This window comes from Sorex fumeus, unplaced genomic scaffold, assembly GCF_029834395.1.
Source record: "Sorex fumeus unplaced genomic scaffold, SorFum_2.1 ptg000169l, whole genome shotgun sequence".
NCBI classification, from domain to species: domain Eukaryota; kingdom Metazoa; phylum Chordata; class Mammalia; order Eulipotyphla; family Soricidae; genus Sorex; species Sorex fumeus.
This window is the reverse complement of record NW_026606226.1, coordinates 3,552,384-3,565,783: the sequence shown is the minus strand read 5'-3', so window position 1 is coordinate 3,565,783 and position 13,400 is coordinate 3,552,384. Positions and strand designations below refer to the sequence as shown.

The 13,400-nt window shown below is 49.5% G+C and overlaps 1 protein-coding gene across 7 annotated transcripts in view; it reads right to left on the bottom strand.

The window, feature by feature from the left end:
• The window catches only part of CADM1 (cell adhesion molecule 1), a 371,444-nt gene that overhangs the window by 48,938 nt on the left and 309,106 nt on the right, over nucleotides 1-13,400 (bottom strand). For all 7 annotated transcript variants that reach the window (XM_056107516.1, XM_056107513.1, XM_056107514.1 and 4 more), the window contains exon 6: nucleotides 1,397-1,496. In XM_056107516.1, coding sequence (XP_055963491.1) covers nucleotides 1,397-1,496 — 100 coding nt within the window. The remainder of the gene's footprint in view (nucleotides 1-1,396; nucleotides 1,497-13,400) is intronic.

Here is a 13,400-nt window from a genome sequence, read left to right as displayed (position 1 = left end):
TCCGAATGCCGACATGGAGATCCCAATGCCAACATGGCCAGACCGTCCCTCTTGGACTGTGTGGGCTGGACTCTCTCCCAGCTGAGAAATAGCTCAAAATAATCCTCACTCTCTGAGAAAGATGGACATTCCCCATTCTTCCTCCAGATTCAATGGGATCCGACCCTAAGGGGTGAGGCAAAAGCGGATGTGGGGTCACTCATTTGCCCTGAGCAGGGGTACAGGAAGGGGGTTCCATGTATTTTCTCTCTCCCATTCGCTCTGTCTCTCTCTCTCCATCTCTCTGTGTCTGTCTCTCTCTCTGTGTCTCTCTCTCAATCTCTCTCTCTCTCTCTCTCTCTCTCTCTCTCTCTCTCTCTCTCTCTCGGCACACCCATCAATGGTTAGGGGTTACTCCTGGCTCTATTGTCTCTGTACTCAGGAACCACTTCTGGCAGAGCTCAGGGAACATATAGAACACGGGATTGAACCCGGGTTGGCCGTGCGCTAGACAAGCGCCCTCCCCGCTGTCCCCTCCAGGGTCACGGGAAGTAGCTGAAGTAGCTTCTATATATGTTTCAATAGAAGTGTTAGTCCTTTTCTCCTGTGTAATGTATAAGTGTTTTTGTGTGTGTATGCACACACACACACAGACACATACAAACACATATGCACATACACACATAGACAGATACACACACACACACACACATACACACACAACACCCCCCCCTTGAGAAAAATCCGAAAACCGTACCTTACTAAGCAACCCATTTCAGACTGGGCTAAAAGGTTCTAACAGCTAGTACCTGTACTTTGCCAGCGAGCTCCTTGGACCACTGGTGTTGACCCCCCAGCACTTGGCAGCAGAGTCCAAATAGACAAAAACAACCACCACCCAAAGGCCCACCCCCCTCCCACCCCGGACCCAGGGAAAAGTAACATTTCTAGGAGGCCAGTTCTCACTGTCTGAGGGCAAAGGCAGCAAAATCAAAGGCAGAGCAAACTCATTTGCCTGCAGCTCAATTTAAGCTTGAAAGCCATCTCCCCAGCAGCTGAGACATTAGCACAGAAGGTAGCAGATAGATCATTAGATTGTGGGCACACCAAAAATTTATTAGGATTACGTTGTGCGTGAGAGAGAAAAATAGTTCTGACAATCATGTGGACGATAATAAAATAGAATTAGCTGCGATTTCCATCTGCACGGGTGGTTCATTTCTCTCCCCATCCTGGCCATTAAGAACCACAGATATTTATTCCCCCTTTTCGCAGAATATTCTTTTCACTTCCGAAAACACCTTCCGTCCTTTCCAGCAGGAGGCAGGTGACGGGCTGCTGAGTTGCGAATGCACAGCTGTGCGTGGTGACATTTACTGCTCGTGACCCTCTGCCAACCTTGGCCTTCAGAACTTACTGGGGTTTCCCGATGGCTTCACATGTTAACTCGAGCGTCTCCCCTTCCCGGGTGAGGCCTTGGAGAGGGTAAGTCATCTGAATATGCACTTGAGGCTTATCTGTGTGACAACAACACAAAGCACAATGTTTAGCAACTGATATCATCAGGCAGGCGCAGACGAACACACAGCCGCCAAACCCAGGCGACCAGGGCGGGCTGTTCCCTCCCCCCTCCCCTCCCCCCCATGCCACCCCCCCCCCCCCCCCCCGTGCCTGCAGGAATACCCTTCTAATTAGTGAGTAATCCTGGCATTTGCTCAAATTAAATTGACTAATAACTCTAAGGAATGAACCCGCCAACAGATAAGGGATGCGTGAGCCAACGGTGCCGCATCAAACATTTCCTGTGAAATACATTTTGTTACATTGAAGTTTATCTGCAAACTCACTCAAGCTAAAGGAAACTCATTTGCCTTCATGCTGAGGTGAAACCACAGATATTGGTGGCGCTCAAAATTGATCCATCTTATCATATATCATATATTACTTGGTGACAATATGCCGTGGCACCGCATGTTAATAAGGGTGCCGGCTCTGTGCTCGTTTTTTTTTTTTCCCCCAAAAGGCGAAACTTCTGAATCGCACCCAAATGGGCTGAAGAAGAAAGAGTGAGAGGGCAGGGGGAGGCCCCTTAAGGACTCCGGGGTCATTATAAACATGGAAGGAAGGATCTGGATAACCCACAAGGGCTGGCAGGGGCAGGAAATATCGTAGGCGGCAGAACCAGGCCAGTGGTAGGGATGGGAACTCCGGGGTGGAAACTGGGTTCTGAAATCCAAGGTCGCAGGGGGTGGGGTGGGGGTGGGGGGCTGAGGGACAGCTGTTAGGTGTATGTTGGAAGGGATTTCTGATTCCAAACACACTTCCCCACGGCACTCCACAATAAAAACCAAGCATAGCTCCTTCCGACAGCGAAGTAGCTGGGTAAGGGAGGGGGCGATGCTGGCTTTTGCCGGGTCCTCACGAACCCGAATTCGAGGTAGGAGATGAGTGGATGGGAAGGAGGGAGCAGAAAAGCAGGAGCGGGCTGGGATTCACTTCGCTAAAGAGACAAACACATTTTATAAATAGGCCGGGAAGGTTTCCCCTCCTCACCTCAGGCTGAACAGAGCAGCGATTAATCCCCAAGCCCAGTTTTCTCATTGAATTCTGGGGCTCTGTAAATGTATATTTTTGGAAATGCACCCCCGTGTAATACATGTGAGAGGGCAAGACATCAGTTGGCTGAAAGGTCAAAACAATTTCCATAACTTTACTTTCTCAGACAATCGCACGGCCTAAACCACAGCCCCCTGGCCTCTCCCCAGTAGGGTCGAGCTCATTAACATGCATCCTGCCTGCGGGATGAGACGGGAGAGAAATATGGATGGGCCCAGCCCAGCTCAGCCTGCACAGCGCCCAGGGGGGCCCCCAGGAGACCCTCTCCGGGGTCGGTTCTGTTCCAGATGCATTTTTATGGCCTCGTTCGTCTCACAGATCTTCCTGTGATGTCTCGGAATACCCCGTGGCATTGGGCGCCTTTTAAGAGAGTCTTTTTGGATCCCTGTGCACACTGCTGGAGCGATAGCACAGCAGGTAGGGCATTTGCCTTGCACGTGGCCGACCCGGGTTCAATTCCTCCGTCCCTCTCAGAGAGCCCAGCAAGCTACTGAGATATCCCGCCCTCACGGCAGAGCCCGGCAAGCTCCCCGTGGCGTATTCGATATGCCAAAAACAGTAACAAGTCTCACAATGGAGATGTTACTGGTGCCCGCTCGAATAAATTGATAACAACGGGAGGACAGTGGTACAGTGTGCACACCGCACACAAGGTATCAGTAACGTCCCCCCACCCCCCGGAGGCTAAGTCCCTTGCCAGGGAACGTGAGTTAAAAGGCCTGAAAGCTCGAGCTGACCCTTGCAAGGCAGGCGGCTCTATTCTTGGACTTGGTGGCACAGGAAATGCTTCAGGACCAAACGGCAGTTGAGGTTTCTAGGGACTGCGAAGGAGGCAGGAAGGCGGTCATTAGAGAAAGGCAGAAGTACACATCAGCCAGAAACAGGATGACCTTGGCTAGGCCTTGGCGGGCAGCCTGGGGTCTCTGGGGGCTCCCGGGGCTCGTCCCTCACACCACCTCGGGGGGAGGTAGCTGGCCCTTCCGGTTTGGTGGTAAAACACACAACAGGCCGTTGGTGGACTGCATGCAGGAGAGAAGCCACTGATATAAAATGAAAGAGGGAAGTATCGCTTCCGAAAATCGAAGTCAAGGACAGAGCCAGCCCCCGATGTGATGTTCAGGCTCAGAAACACTTCCGAGTCTCCGGCGATGGACCCCTGTCATTCCTTTTCATGAATCGCCCTGGGCGAGGCAAAATTTAAAGCCCCAAATTTGGGCTAAAACATAACATTTGCTTAGAGGTTAATCTCTGATCCACCAAAGGGCTACAATTTCCATGCACTGCTGACTGCAGCCCATTAATTAAGGACTAGCAGAAAGCTCCCTGGCTCTGCGGAAGGTTCTCTCCCACTTCGTGTGATTTACAAGCAAACAGAGAGGGGATATTTTCAACACAGCGCACGGAGGGTCTTACAGGCTCAACTTCCATGACTAAGAGAGTGCTGGAGGTCTATCTAGCCTACCTTTTCAGTGCCACTAGATTTGTCTTAAATGTCTTTTTTTTTTTTAAGTTCTTAATGGATATTTACCAGCTGTCAGTTACTCACATCAATTAGGAAGCTTGCTAGGTCTGAAAGTTACAGCAGAAAGAAATCATCGGGGAAGCCAGAGAAAAGAACGCAGCCATCGAAAACATACCTTTAAATTTCATAACTGATTTTCTTCCCCAATTTACTTCAGGTTTCTGCAGAAGCAGCCACCATTTCCTAATGGCTACAGCTGCCATGTTGCCTTAAGAGGCATCGGAAAAGATCCATGCTAATCTGGAGCACACCCCATGCAGAGGGGATCACGGTCTGAGAGCTGAGTATTTACAGGCATCCGATCTGACCATAGGGAAAGAAGCTGCCAACGTGCCCAGCCCAGGGGTCACCTAGATTCTCAGAGCCCGGAAGAGAAACTAAGTATTCTCAACAGGTGAAAGAGGAACCAGGGGTGCCTCCGGGGTCCCCAGAACCCAGACATGTGGCATCTTTCCAGGAAGACCCTGTCTACAATATGAGCACGTCAAAATACCGAACACTCCAGATGGCTGATTGAATAGCCCAGAGCTCATCGCTTATATTTTAATTATGTCCATAAATCACATGTTATAACCCACCAAGTCTCTTCTGAAACAGAACCAGACTCCAAGATTTATTTGGAAGTAATGAGGTAAGGCCCAGCACATTTTCTTGGGGATGACTTTACGCCTCAGTTGATGTTGTAGGGTACAGGGCTAAAAGCCAGTCGACGCTCTGTACCCAAATGCCATCACTGTCCAGAATGGATGGCTCAGGGTGACTTAATGTCATTAGAAAATGGACCGGCTATATAAAAATAAGAAGAATAGTGAGGTCTGCGCACTTATGGAACATTAGTTACAGAGATGCCATCACCAACCACCCATCAATTAGGTCGAGGAATCTGAGGTTCTCATAATATACTGAGTTTTTTTTTATATGTTAAATGAAAGACATTTAGCATGACTTCTATAGCAGACAAAATCTGTTCATTAGTCAAAGTTGCACAGAGGCTAAGTACCAGGCGGGGCGCGGCAAACCACAGCAGTAGCCCGTCAAAACAACAGTGTGAGGAAGACATTCAAACCCGAGGAAACCTTTTTTAAATGTACTTTGCTCTTTCTATAAAGGGGAATATATATGTCTAAAAGGAAACCCTTGGAGTGGTTAGACGGGCTCACCGGCAGACTGCAGCTGATTTCATGCCAGTCTGACCCTGCATGGCGTTCTAAGATCTTTCCAGAAGCCAAAACTCAAGACTCTGGAACCTGCATTTCACGTTTCTGTGTCGATGGAAACTCTGGTCTCCTCTCTAAGTCGCCACAGGAATGGAGCAGCAAGTAGGCGTCATCTCTGGCTCAAACTTAGAGTGGTGCTTTGGAGTATCATCAGAGAGGGTGATCGGTCCCTGCACCCCACCCTCCAGGGGACACCCTCCCCTGCTGGGCCCATGGCCACGCATGTTCTCTCAGGAGCCAGGTAGCCCTGCCCTGTAGCTCTGCATGGGTCCCAGGCACTCCACACCCCTCGCTTAGATTTCCTCTGAGACCCCCAAATATCACTGCCGGGGGACTGGATGCCGAAGCACCAAGTGCTGACCATTTCAGGCTTTCCCAGGGTGACCGCAGGGCACAGCCTGGGTGCAGAGCCATGTAGCCAGGAAAAAGGTTTGGGTCAGCACCTGTGTGTTCGGGTCGGGGATCATGGGCTGAGGTGATATCAGGAGGCTAACTGCAGCTTGGAGGCCAAGAAGAGATGAACCAAAGAGCGAGACTTGGCACCAGGGTCACAGGCCACCTCCACTGTCCAGGGAGCCAGTTTTGCACCAGGGGACAGGGTCCGGGACGAGGGCAGTCCCATGGAGCCCTCCAGAGTGAAAGCCATTGTCACGGGTATCCATGTGTCATGGTGCAGCGCTGGATCATGCTAGCTGCAGGGAAAGGGCCTCTGCTGACACACGTGGGTCTGAGCTGGGCGCCTGAACTGGACCGCTCTAGCCAGAGGGCTGAGGCATGGGGGGAGTGCCATCGGGTGTCGACCCTGGGGGTCCTCCGAGCATGGGCCCCACCACTGCACAGCATCTGGGGGTGGTGCAGATACCCAGGCTGGGCTTTTGAGGGGAGCTTTCCGGCCCGGGGAGGCTGCCTAGCCCATTCTTTTGAGATGTTCAGGTCCAGCTTCACAAGCGTTTAACCTTCCAGAGTCAACGTCTGACCTTGACTTCAAAAGCATTAAGCAAATGTGCACATTAAGGAGAGTGCACTTTTGGCTACGTCAGCCTTCAAGAGCCTTAGAGACGCTCTCCTGAATCCTTCAGGTCAGGCGGGTGTGTGTGTGTGTGTGTGTGTGTGTGTGTGTGTGTGTGTGTGTGTGTGTGTGTGTGTGTGTGTCTTTATAAGCTCACTCAAGTCTCGTTCCAAAACACTGGGGCCACCAGCTACTCCCTGTCCTTTGAAACCCTCTGCCGGCCCCTGGCCCACTCTGGGCCTGCAGCACTCTAGCTCTACACGCCTTCAGAGTGAATAACCAGAGACACGGGCGCACGGCTGCTCTGTGCTAACGAAATATGACAGGTGAAAACCCTCGTTGGAATCGGGGGTCTCCAGACCTTGATTACTTTTCATGAGGAATATAAATTTCAGAACTCACTCGCCTGAAACTCAATTCATTGCTTTAAAATAAAATACCCGGAGTGGGAGAAAAAGCATATTGTTCAAAAAGAAACAAACCGCAAAAACCAGGCGACACGACAGGACTGGAGGGAAGGAGGGAGAAGAGGAAGAGGAGGAGGAGGAAGGAGCTGAGAAATGTGGCCAGAAAATACAGAAAGAGCCCACAGAATGGGAAAGAATATTTATCCGATACTCTCTGATAAGGAATTAATATCCAGAATATACAAGACACAAGTAGAATTGTACAAGAAAAAAACCTCCAACCCCATCAAAAATTTGGGAGAAGAAATGAACAGAAGTTTCCTCAAAAAAGAAATACAAATGGCCAAAAGGCACATGAAAAAAAATGCTCCACATCATTAGCCATCAGGGAGATGCAAATCAAAACAACAATGAGATATCATCTCAAACCACAGAGACTGGCACACATTCAAAAGAACAAAAGCAACCAGTGCTGTTTTGGATGTGGGGAAAAAGGGACGCTCTTTCACTATTGGTGGGAACGCCTACTAGTCCAGCCTTTCTGGAAACCAATATGGACAGTCCTTCAAAGACTAGAAATTGGGCTTCCATATGACCCTGCAATACCACTTCTGGGAATATATTCCGAGGATGTAAAAAAGCACAGTAGAAATGACATCTGTACCTATATGTTCATTGCAGCACTGTTCACAATAAACAAAATCTGGAAACAACCCAAGTGCCCTTGAACAGATGACTGGTTAAAGAAACTTTGGTACATCTACACAATGGAATACTATGCAGCCGTAAGGAGAGATGAAGTCATGAACTTTGCTTATAAATGGACATACATGGAGAGTATCATGCTGAGTGAAATGAGTCAGAAAAAAAAGGGATAGACATAGAAGGACTGCACTCATTTGTGGAGTATAAAACAACATAACATGAGGCTGACACCTAGGATAGTAGATACACAGGACAGGTAGATTGCTCCATAGCTGGAAGCCTGCCTCATGAGCAAAGGGGAAAAGGCAGCTGGAACAGAGAAGGGATCACTAAGAAAATGATGGCTGGAGGAATCGGTTGGGATGGGAGATGTGTGCAGAAAGTAGATAAAGGACCAAACATGGGATAGCCTCTCAGTGTCTGTGTTGCAAACCATAAGTGCCCAAAAGTAGAGAGAGAGCATGGTGGAATATCGTCTGCCATGAAGGCAGAGGAAGGGCAGGGAAGGGGGATATACCGGGGACACTGGTGGCGGGGAATGTGCACTGGTGGAGGGATGGGTGTTTGATCGTTGTGTGATTGTAACCCAAACATGAAAGCTTGTAACTATCTCATGATGATTCAATAAAATTAAAGAGAGAGAGAGAGAGAGAGAGAGAGAGAGAGAGAGAGAGAGAGAGAGAGAGAAAGAGAGAGAGAGAGAAAGAGAGAGAGATGTGGCCAGGAGCGAGGTGGACCTGAGCCAGGTGCCGAGTCTGCCACCCCTCCAAGCAGGGTCAGTGCCCACGTGCTTTCCTCCTCCTGTACTGCAGGGCACGGTCGGGATCAGAGAAGCATTTACTGTGACACATACACAGAACCGGCTTCGTGTGGTTCCTCGGTGCCCAATTTCCCCCAATGGAGGGAACGAAAGAAAAAGAAAAGAAAAAACCCCAACGGCCTTGCCTTCTCAGGGTCCCGAACGAGCAGAGCCAGGGACAAACTCCCAGTACACCCGCTCCACTGCGTCAAACATCTCCCCTTGGAAATGATCCCACAACCTGGGTCAACTGTCAGATGGTAAATGACTTCAGGGCAGGGAGGCATTTAGACACCTATTTCTGGAGCCTTTTCTGCCATTTTCTCTTTTCCAAGCTCATTTCTTGATTTTCTCCATCTCTTTTTTTCTCCCCCTCCCCCTACCCCCCCCAAAAAAAAATAAGAACAGGCAGACACACTGAACTCTCCCCAAATGACATTTCTACAACGCAGTTTAAAGAGCAAGAGTGTGTGTATGTGTTGGGGGGTGGGGACACACAAAACAGCAATTCCTGTGTGTGGGTGTGTGTGAGATAGAGGAGTAAGGGCGGGCACACAGCAGTGATTCTAGCATGTGTATTGTGTGTGTATGTGTGTGGGGGGGTGGGGAAGGGATGGTAAGGGGGGGACAGACAGGAGTGATTCCAGTACACGTGTGTGTGTGTGGGGGGGCGTTGTGGAGTGGGGACGGAAGAGGAGGGCTTAGGGAGTGGGGTGGACACTGCAGCAATTCCTCTGTGTGTGTGTGTGTGTGTGTGTGTGTGTGTGTGTGTGTGTGTGTGTGTGAGGGGCTGGGGAGTAAGATGCAGCAGTGATTTCTGTGTGTGTGTGTGTGTGTGTGTGTGTGTGTATGTGGGGGGGGAGGGGCTGGGTGGTAGGATGCAGCAGTGATTCCTGTGTGTGTGTGTGATGCGTGTGGTGTGTGTGTGTGTGTGTGTGGAGGGGGGCCTGGGTGGGGGAAGGCAGTGATTCCAGGACTTTCAATCCCCCTCCACCCCGGGAAGGCTCCCCACTCGGCGCGGCTCGTGGGACCCCTGACGGGGGTCGCGGCTCTGCTTTGAATCCCGAGCTCCTGTCGCTCCATGTTGCCGCCTTGATGCTATTCAGACCGTTTTCCTCTACGGCTCAGACAGTGAACTGTTCTCGCTCAGACAGGATTTCATTGGGCCCGAGTCTGCTCCCTCAGATCTGTGGCTCTGACCGGGCGGCGATTGTATCGTGCTCGGCCGTAATCAACCAGGTTGTAAATTGGAGCATCACTCCAGACACAGACACTCAAAGAAAGAAAGAAAGAAAGAAAAAGGGGGAAGCAGGGGGGAAAAATACGCAAAGAGAGAATGGAGGGTCACAGAGCTCGGAACGTTCAAAGGCAAGGCCACTGGCCGCCCCACATCTAAGGCAGGAACGTTCTGAAGTCCAGCTCGCACGCGTAATTATTTTGTGTTTTAAACATTTAGCTGCATGTGGCTTCGGTCTCCTGGCTGCGCCCGGAAAGAAAGCCAGACCACTGAGGCCCACTGTACGTTCTCGACGTGCCTGTGAGGAAAACCTTATTAATGAGCTTGCAAACGAGCACCCAACAGGGAAATGCCAGAAGCAAGAGCACTAATGCCCCAGAAAATCAAGTGACTGAACACTTGGCTGATTGCGGTACCTTTCATATTTATGATAAAAAAGGGGGGGCTTGAATGCACTCATTCTAGAGGGTCAACACCTTGCTGAACAAAACAACTCATTTATTTATGTTCCGGAATCTCCAGATGATAAATTACATTGATGTTAATCACTTCAATGCATACTACACAATTAATATTGGGCCTCACCAAAAACTTAAGAATTATTAAAAGTATGACAACATACACATCTGGCTGATTTTTCACATAATTGGACACAACAATTGCGCCTCGTATCACAAATAGGGAGCCTCGCAAACACCGCGAAATTCTGTGTTCGATTAATTAGGGGCTTAAGTCCACACACAAAAGCAGTTTCGAGCTATTTGAACGTGTCTTCCAGGCAGTAAAATCTAGTCTCTTCCAGGAAAGAAGAGCAGACCCCCAACATTTTGCCCCTCCTCATGGGCCCTGCCAGATTTACGGAGTTCCATATTTCAGGTACACAATGTCAGTATTCACAACTTCCGAGAGAAAAAAAAATGTGATTCTTAATTTTAATTAAAAAAAAATTTTTGGTGGTGGTGGGGTGGGGGTGACAGGGGCTTTGGGCCACACCCAGCGGTGCTCAGGGCTTACTCCTGGCTCTGCACTCTGGGATCACTCCTAGTCTTGGGAGACCATATGTGGTGCTGGGGATTGAACCCGGGTCAGACATGTGTGAGGTGTTACTGTCTCTCCAGCTGCCAAAGTACAGTTCTTAAAAGAAAAAAATCCAGCTTATAGAGAATCGGTCCCCTCATCCTGCTTGCGTCCTGGTTAATGACTGTCTGCCTCAGATGAGGTTAGAGCCCCCCCCACCCCAAGCCCCTGGAGAAGTCTGACACCAATCTACCCCCACCCCAAGGTGATCTGCTGGACCCAGTGAAGGAATTCTTGATATGAGCACCTGGGTGATAAGTGAATGTTTACCACGAATAATATAAGAAATCTTTTTAAGGTGGCAAAGGAAAAGACATTAAAAATTAAGAGTTGCGCATTTCTTTTAAATGCTTATTAGACAGGCCTGGCAAATAAAATTTGTTTTAAAGATAATTTTACACAAGGATTGCTTAGGCTAAAGCAAGGAATAATCCACAGAAGCCATGCAGTGAAAAGGTGAGTTACAGCAAAGTGACGTAAAGAAACAAATCTGAATAAGACTATGTAAGACCCCCTGACTGGCCCGAGTTAGGAAAACTTGAAAGCAAAACGTGGATGTGGAATTTTGTTCTTTATCCCTCACTTTCATAGCAGCCAGAGGTTTTGATTTTGTTGCTGTTGTTGTTGTTTTTGGGCCACACCCAGAGATTCTCAGGGATTGCTCCTGGCTCTGCACTCAGGGATTACTCTTGGCGGTGCTCAGGAGACCAGATGGGATGCCGAGGATCGAACCTGGGTCAGTATGTGCAAGTCAAGCTACCCATGGTATCGTCTCTCTAGCCCCAGCAACCAGAAGTTTCTGAAAGGGGTCAAAGATCCCAGGAAGGTTGATATGTCACCCCAAGAGTGCAGTGTGCGAATTTGAAAAGCAGGCTGTGATTTGCTGGCTCGTGAGGTCTCAAATGTCTGCAGGTTGGAAACCAAATGTCATTGTAATCGAGCCAGATGATGGATCTACAGAGAAAGGACCCCACGGGAGGGGTAGGTGAGTCCCCACCCCAATGCCTCTGCCCAGTGACTGGAAAAGCATCAGCCCCAGCACTGTGGGAGCACTCTCGGCGTCTATAACAGAGGGCTTATCCTGCAGAGCCCCTGTCTCCATGGAAAACGGGGCTCAGAGGTAGGATGTGGCTATATCAACCCTTCTGACCAAGTCTGACTGAAGGAATTCCCGGGGGACCCCAAGTTCTCAGCAGTGCTCTAGGACAGGAGTTCAGGACCCTTCAGGTGACTTGCGTGGGTCCAGGAAATCCCAGATCCTCTCCCCGCTGCTCAGATTAATGGGATGCTTTGTCAGTTTTAATCTCCTCTTGTGCAAAGACCTTCCTCCCCGCTCCCCCTTACATACGCTTCAAGCAATGGCGTCTCCAGGAGAAGTTGTGTGTTGGATCAAAGAGCAGAGCATCTCCTAGTGGAGGTGGCATGTGAGCAAACCAACCCCATGCAATCAAGTGTCTCCTTTAACAGGGCCAGGAGGCAGGGGTCTAGACAGGGAGGATCCCATGGGAGGGGTGGAATCTGAGTCCCCACCCCAATGCCCGATGATGCTCAGTGAATGGATAATGGATGGGGTCCGACTCTGGAAGGCCACACCACTTTCCTGCAGTTCTTTGTAAGGCTAAATGAACTCAGGGATGTCCTGTTTTGAACTCTGGCTTTTGGACCACAACCAGCTGTGCTCAGGGCTCCCTCCTGGCTCTGTGCTTAGGGGTCACTGCAGGTGGTGCTGAAGGACCAACCATAGATAGGGCCACAGGCTGACGGGGGAGGGGGAACCTTGACCTCGTACTATCTTATCTCTCTAGCCTCTGAATTCAGTTATAGAGCTTTGTCCCGTTCCTTAGGAGGACGAATCTCACTGCAGAATACAAAGCTGATTGATGAAGATCACGACCAAGTCTTGGAGGTGCTGGGCTTGGGAAATACCGCATTGGGGGATGAGTGCGATTGGGTAGGTGGGTGGAGAGGTTTCCTATTTTAGAAGATGCTCTGGGAACCTACTAAAGAGTTTTGGGGTGGGAACTCGTTGAGGATCTACTCAGGTCTCACAAAGGAGCTAATGTATTATTAAAGCTAATGGGCCCCTACATGGAAAGTTAATGGATATTAAGTTTGCTTAAATGAATCACATATTAACAAAGTCACAAAAAATCTACTATCTGCCAATTTAGATAATATCTGATCATTTCTGTTTTCCCATTATAGGGACATTACACCACAATAGTTTCAGCGATATGAAAATTATAAGCATGATGCCCATAATGAAGCTACATAATGAAGTAGATGAAACGAATTAATAAGAAAACCTGCATTATATAATGTTAAATTGAGCCCGGCTCCCAGCATAGGAGAAGGTAGGAGAGGAACGACCTTTGAAAAGCAACATTTGACAACTGAGGGTCGCCACGAGATCGAAAAGTCCCTAGAAGCAACTGCCACCACTTTTTTATGGCCCCCCCACTTCTCTTTTGCTGATGAACTGAAATATGAGATAAAGATGACAGCAGGTTGAATCCCCTCCCCTCCCCGCCCTCCCCCTCCCCACTCAGTCCCCGTGATACGCCCGCACCCTAATTCCTGGAACCCGTGGATGTGGCCTGATTTGGAAAAGGGGGTTTATGCACACACCGTTAGGTCAAGGGTACGGGAAGGGAGGTGTTCTGAATGCTTCGGGCGAGTCCTAAGCCCTCTAGCAAGTGACCTCACAGAAGCCACATGGAAAAGGGCAGGGAACTCAGAGACGCTGGACCGCAGGCTGGGGCAAGCTTAGACCTGACAGCTTGTGTGTTCATAAACAGAAGACGAGAAAGAGAACGACCGACCATGGGGCAC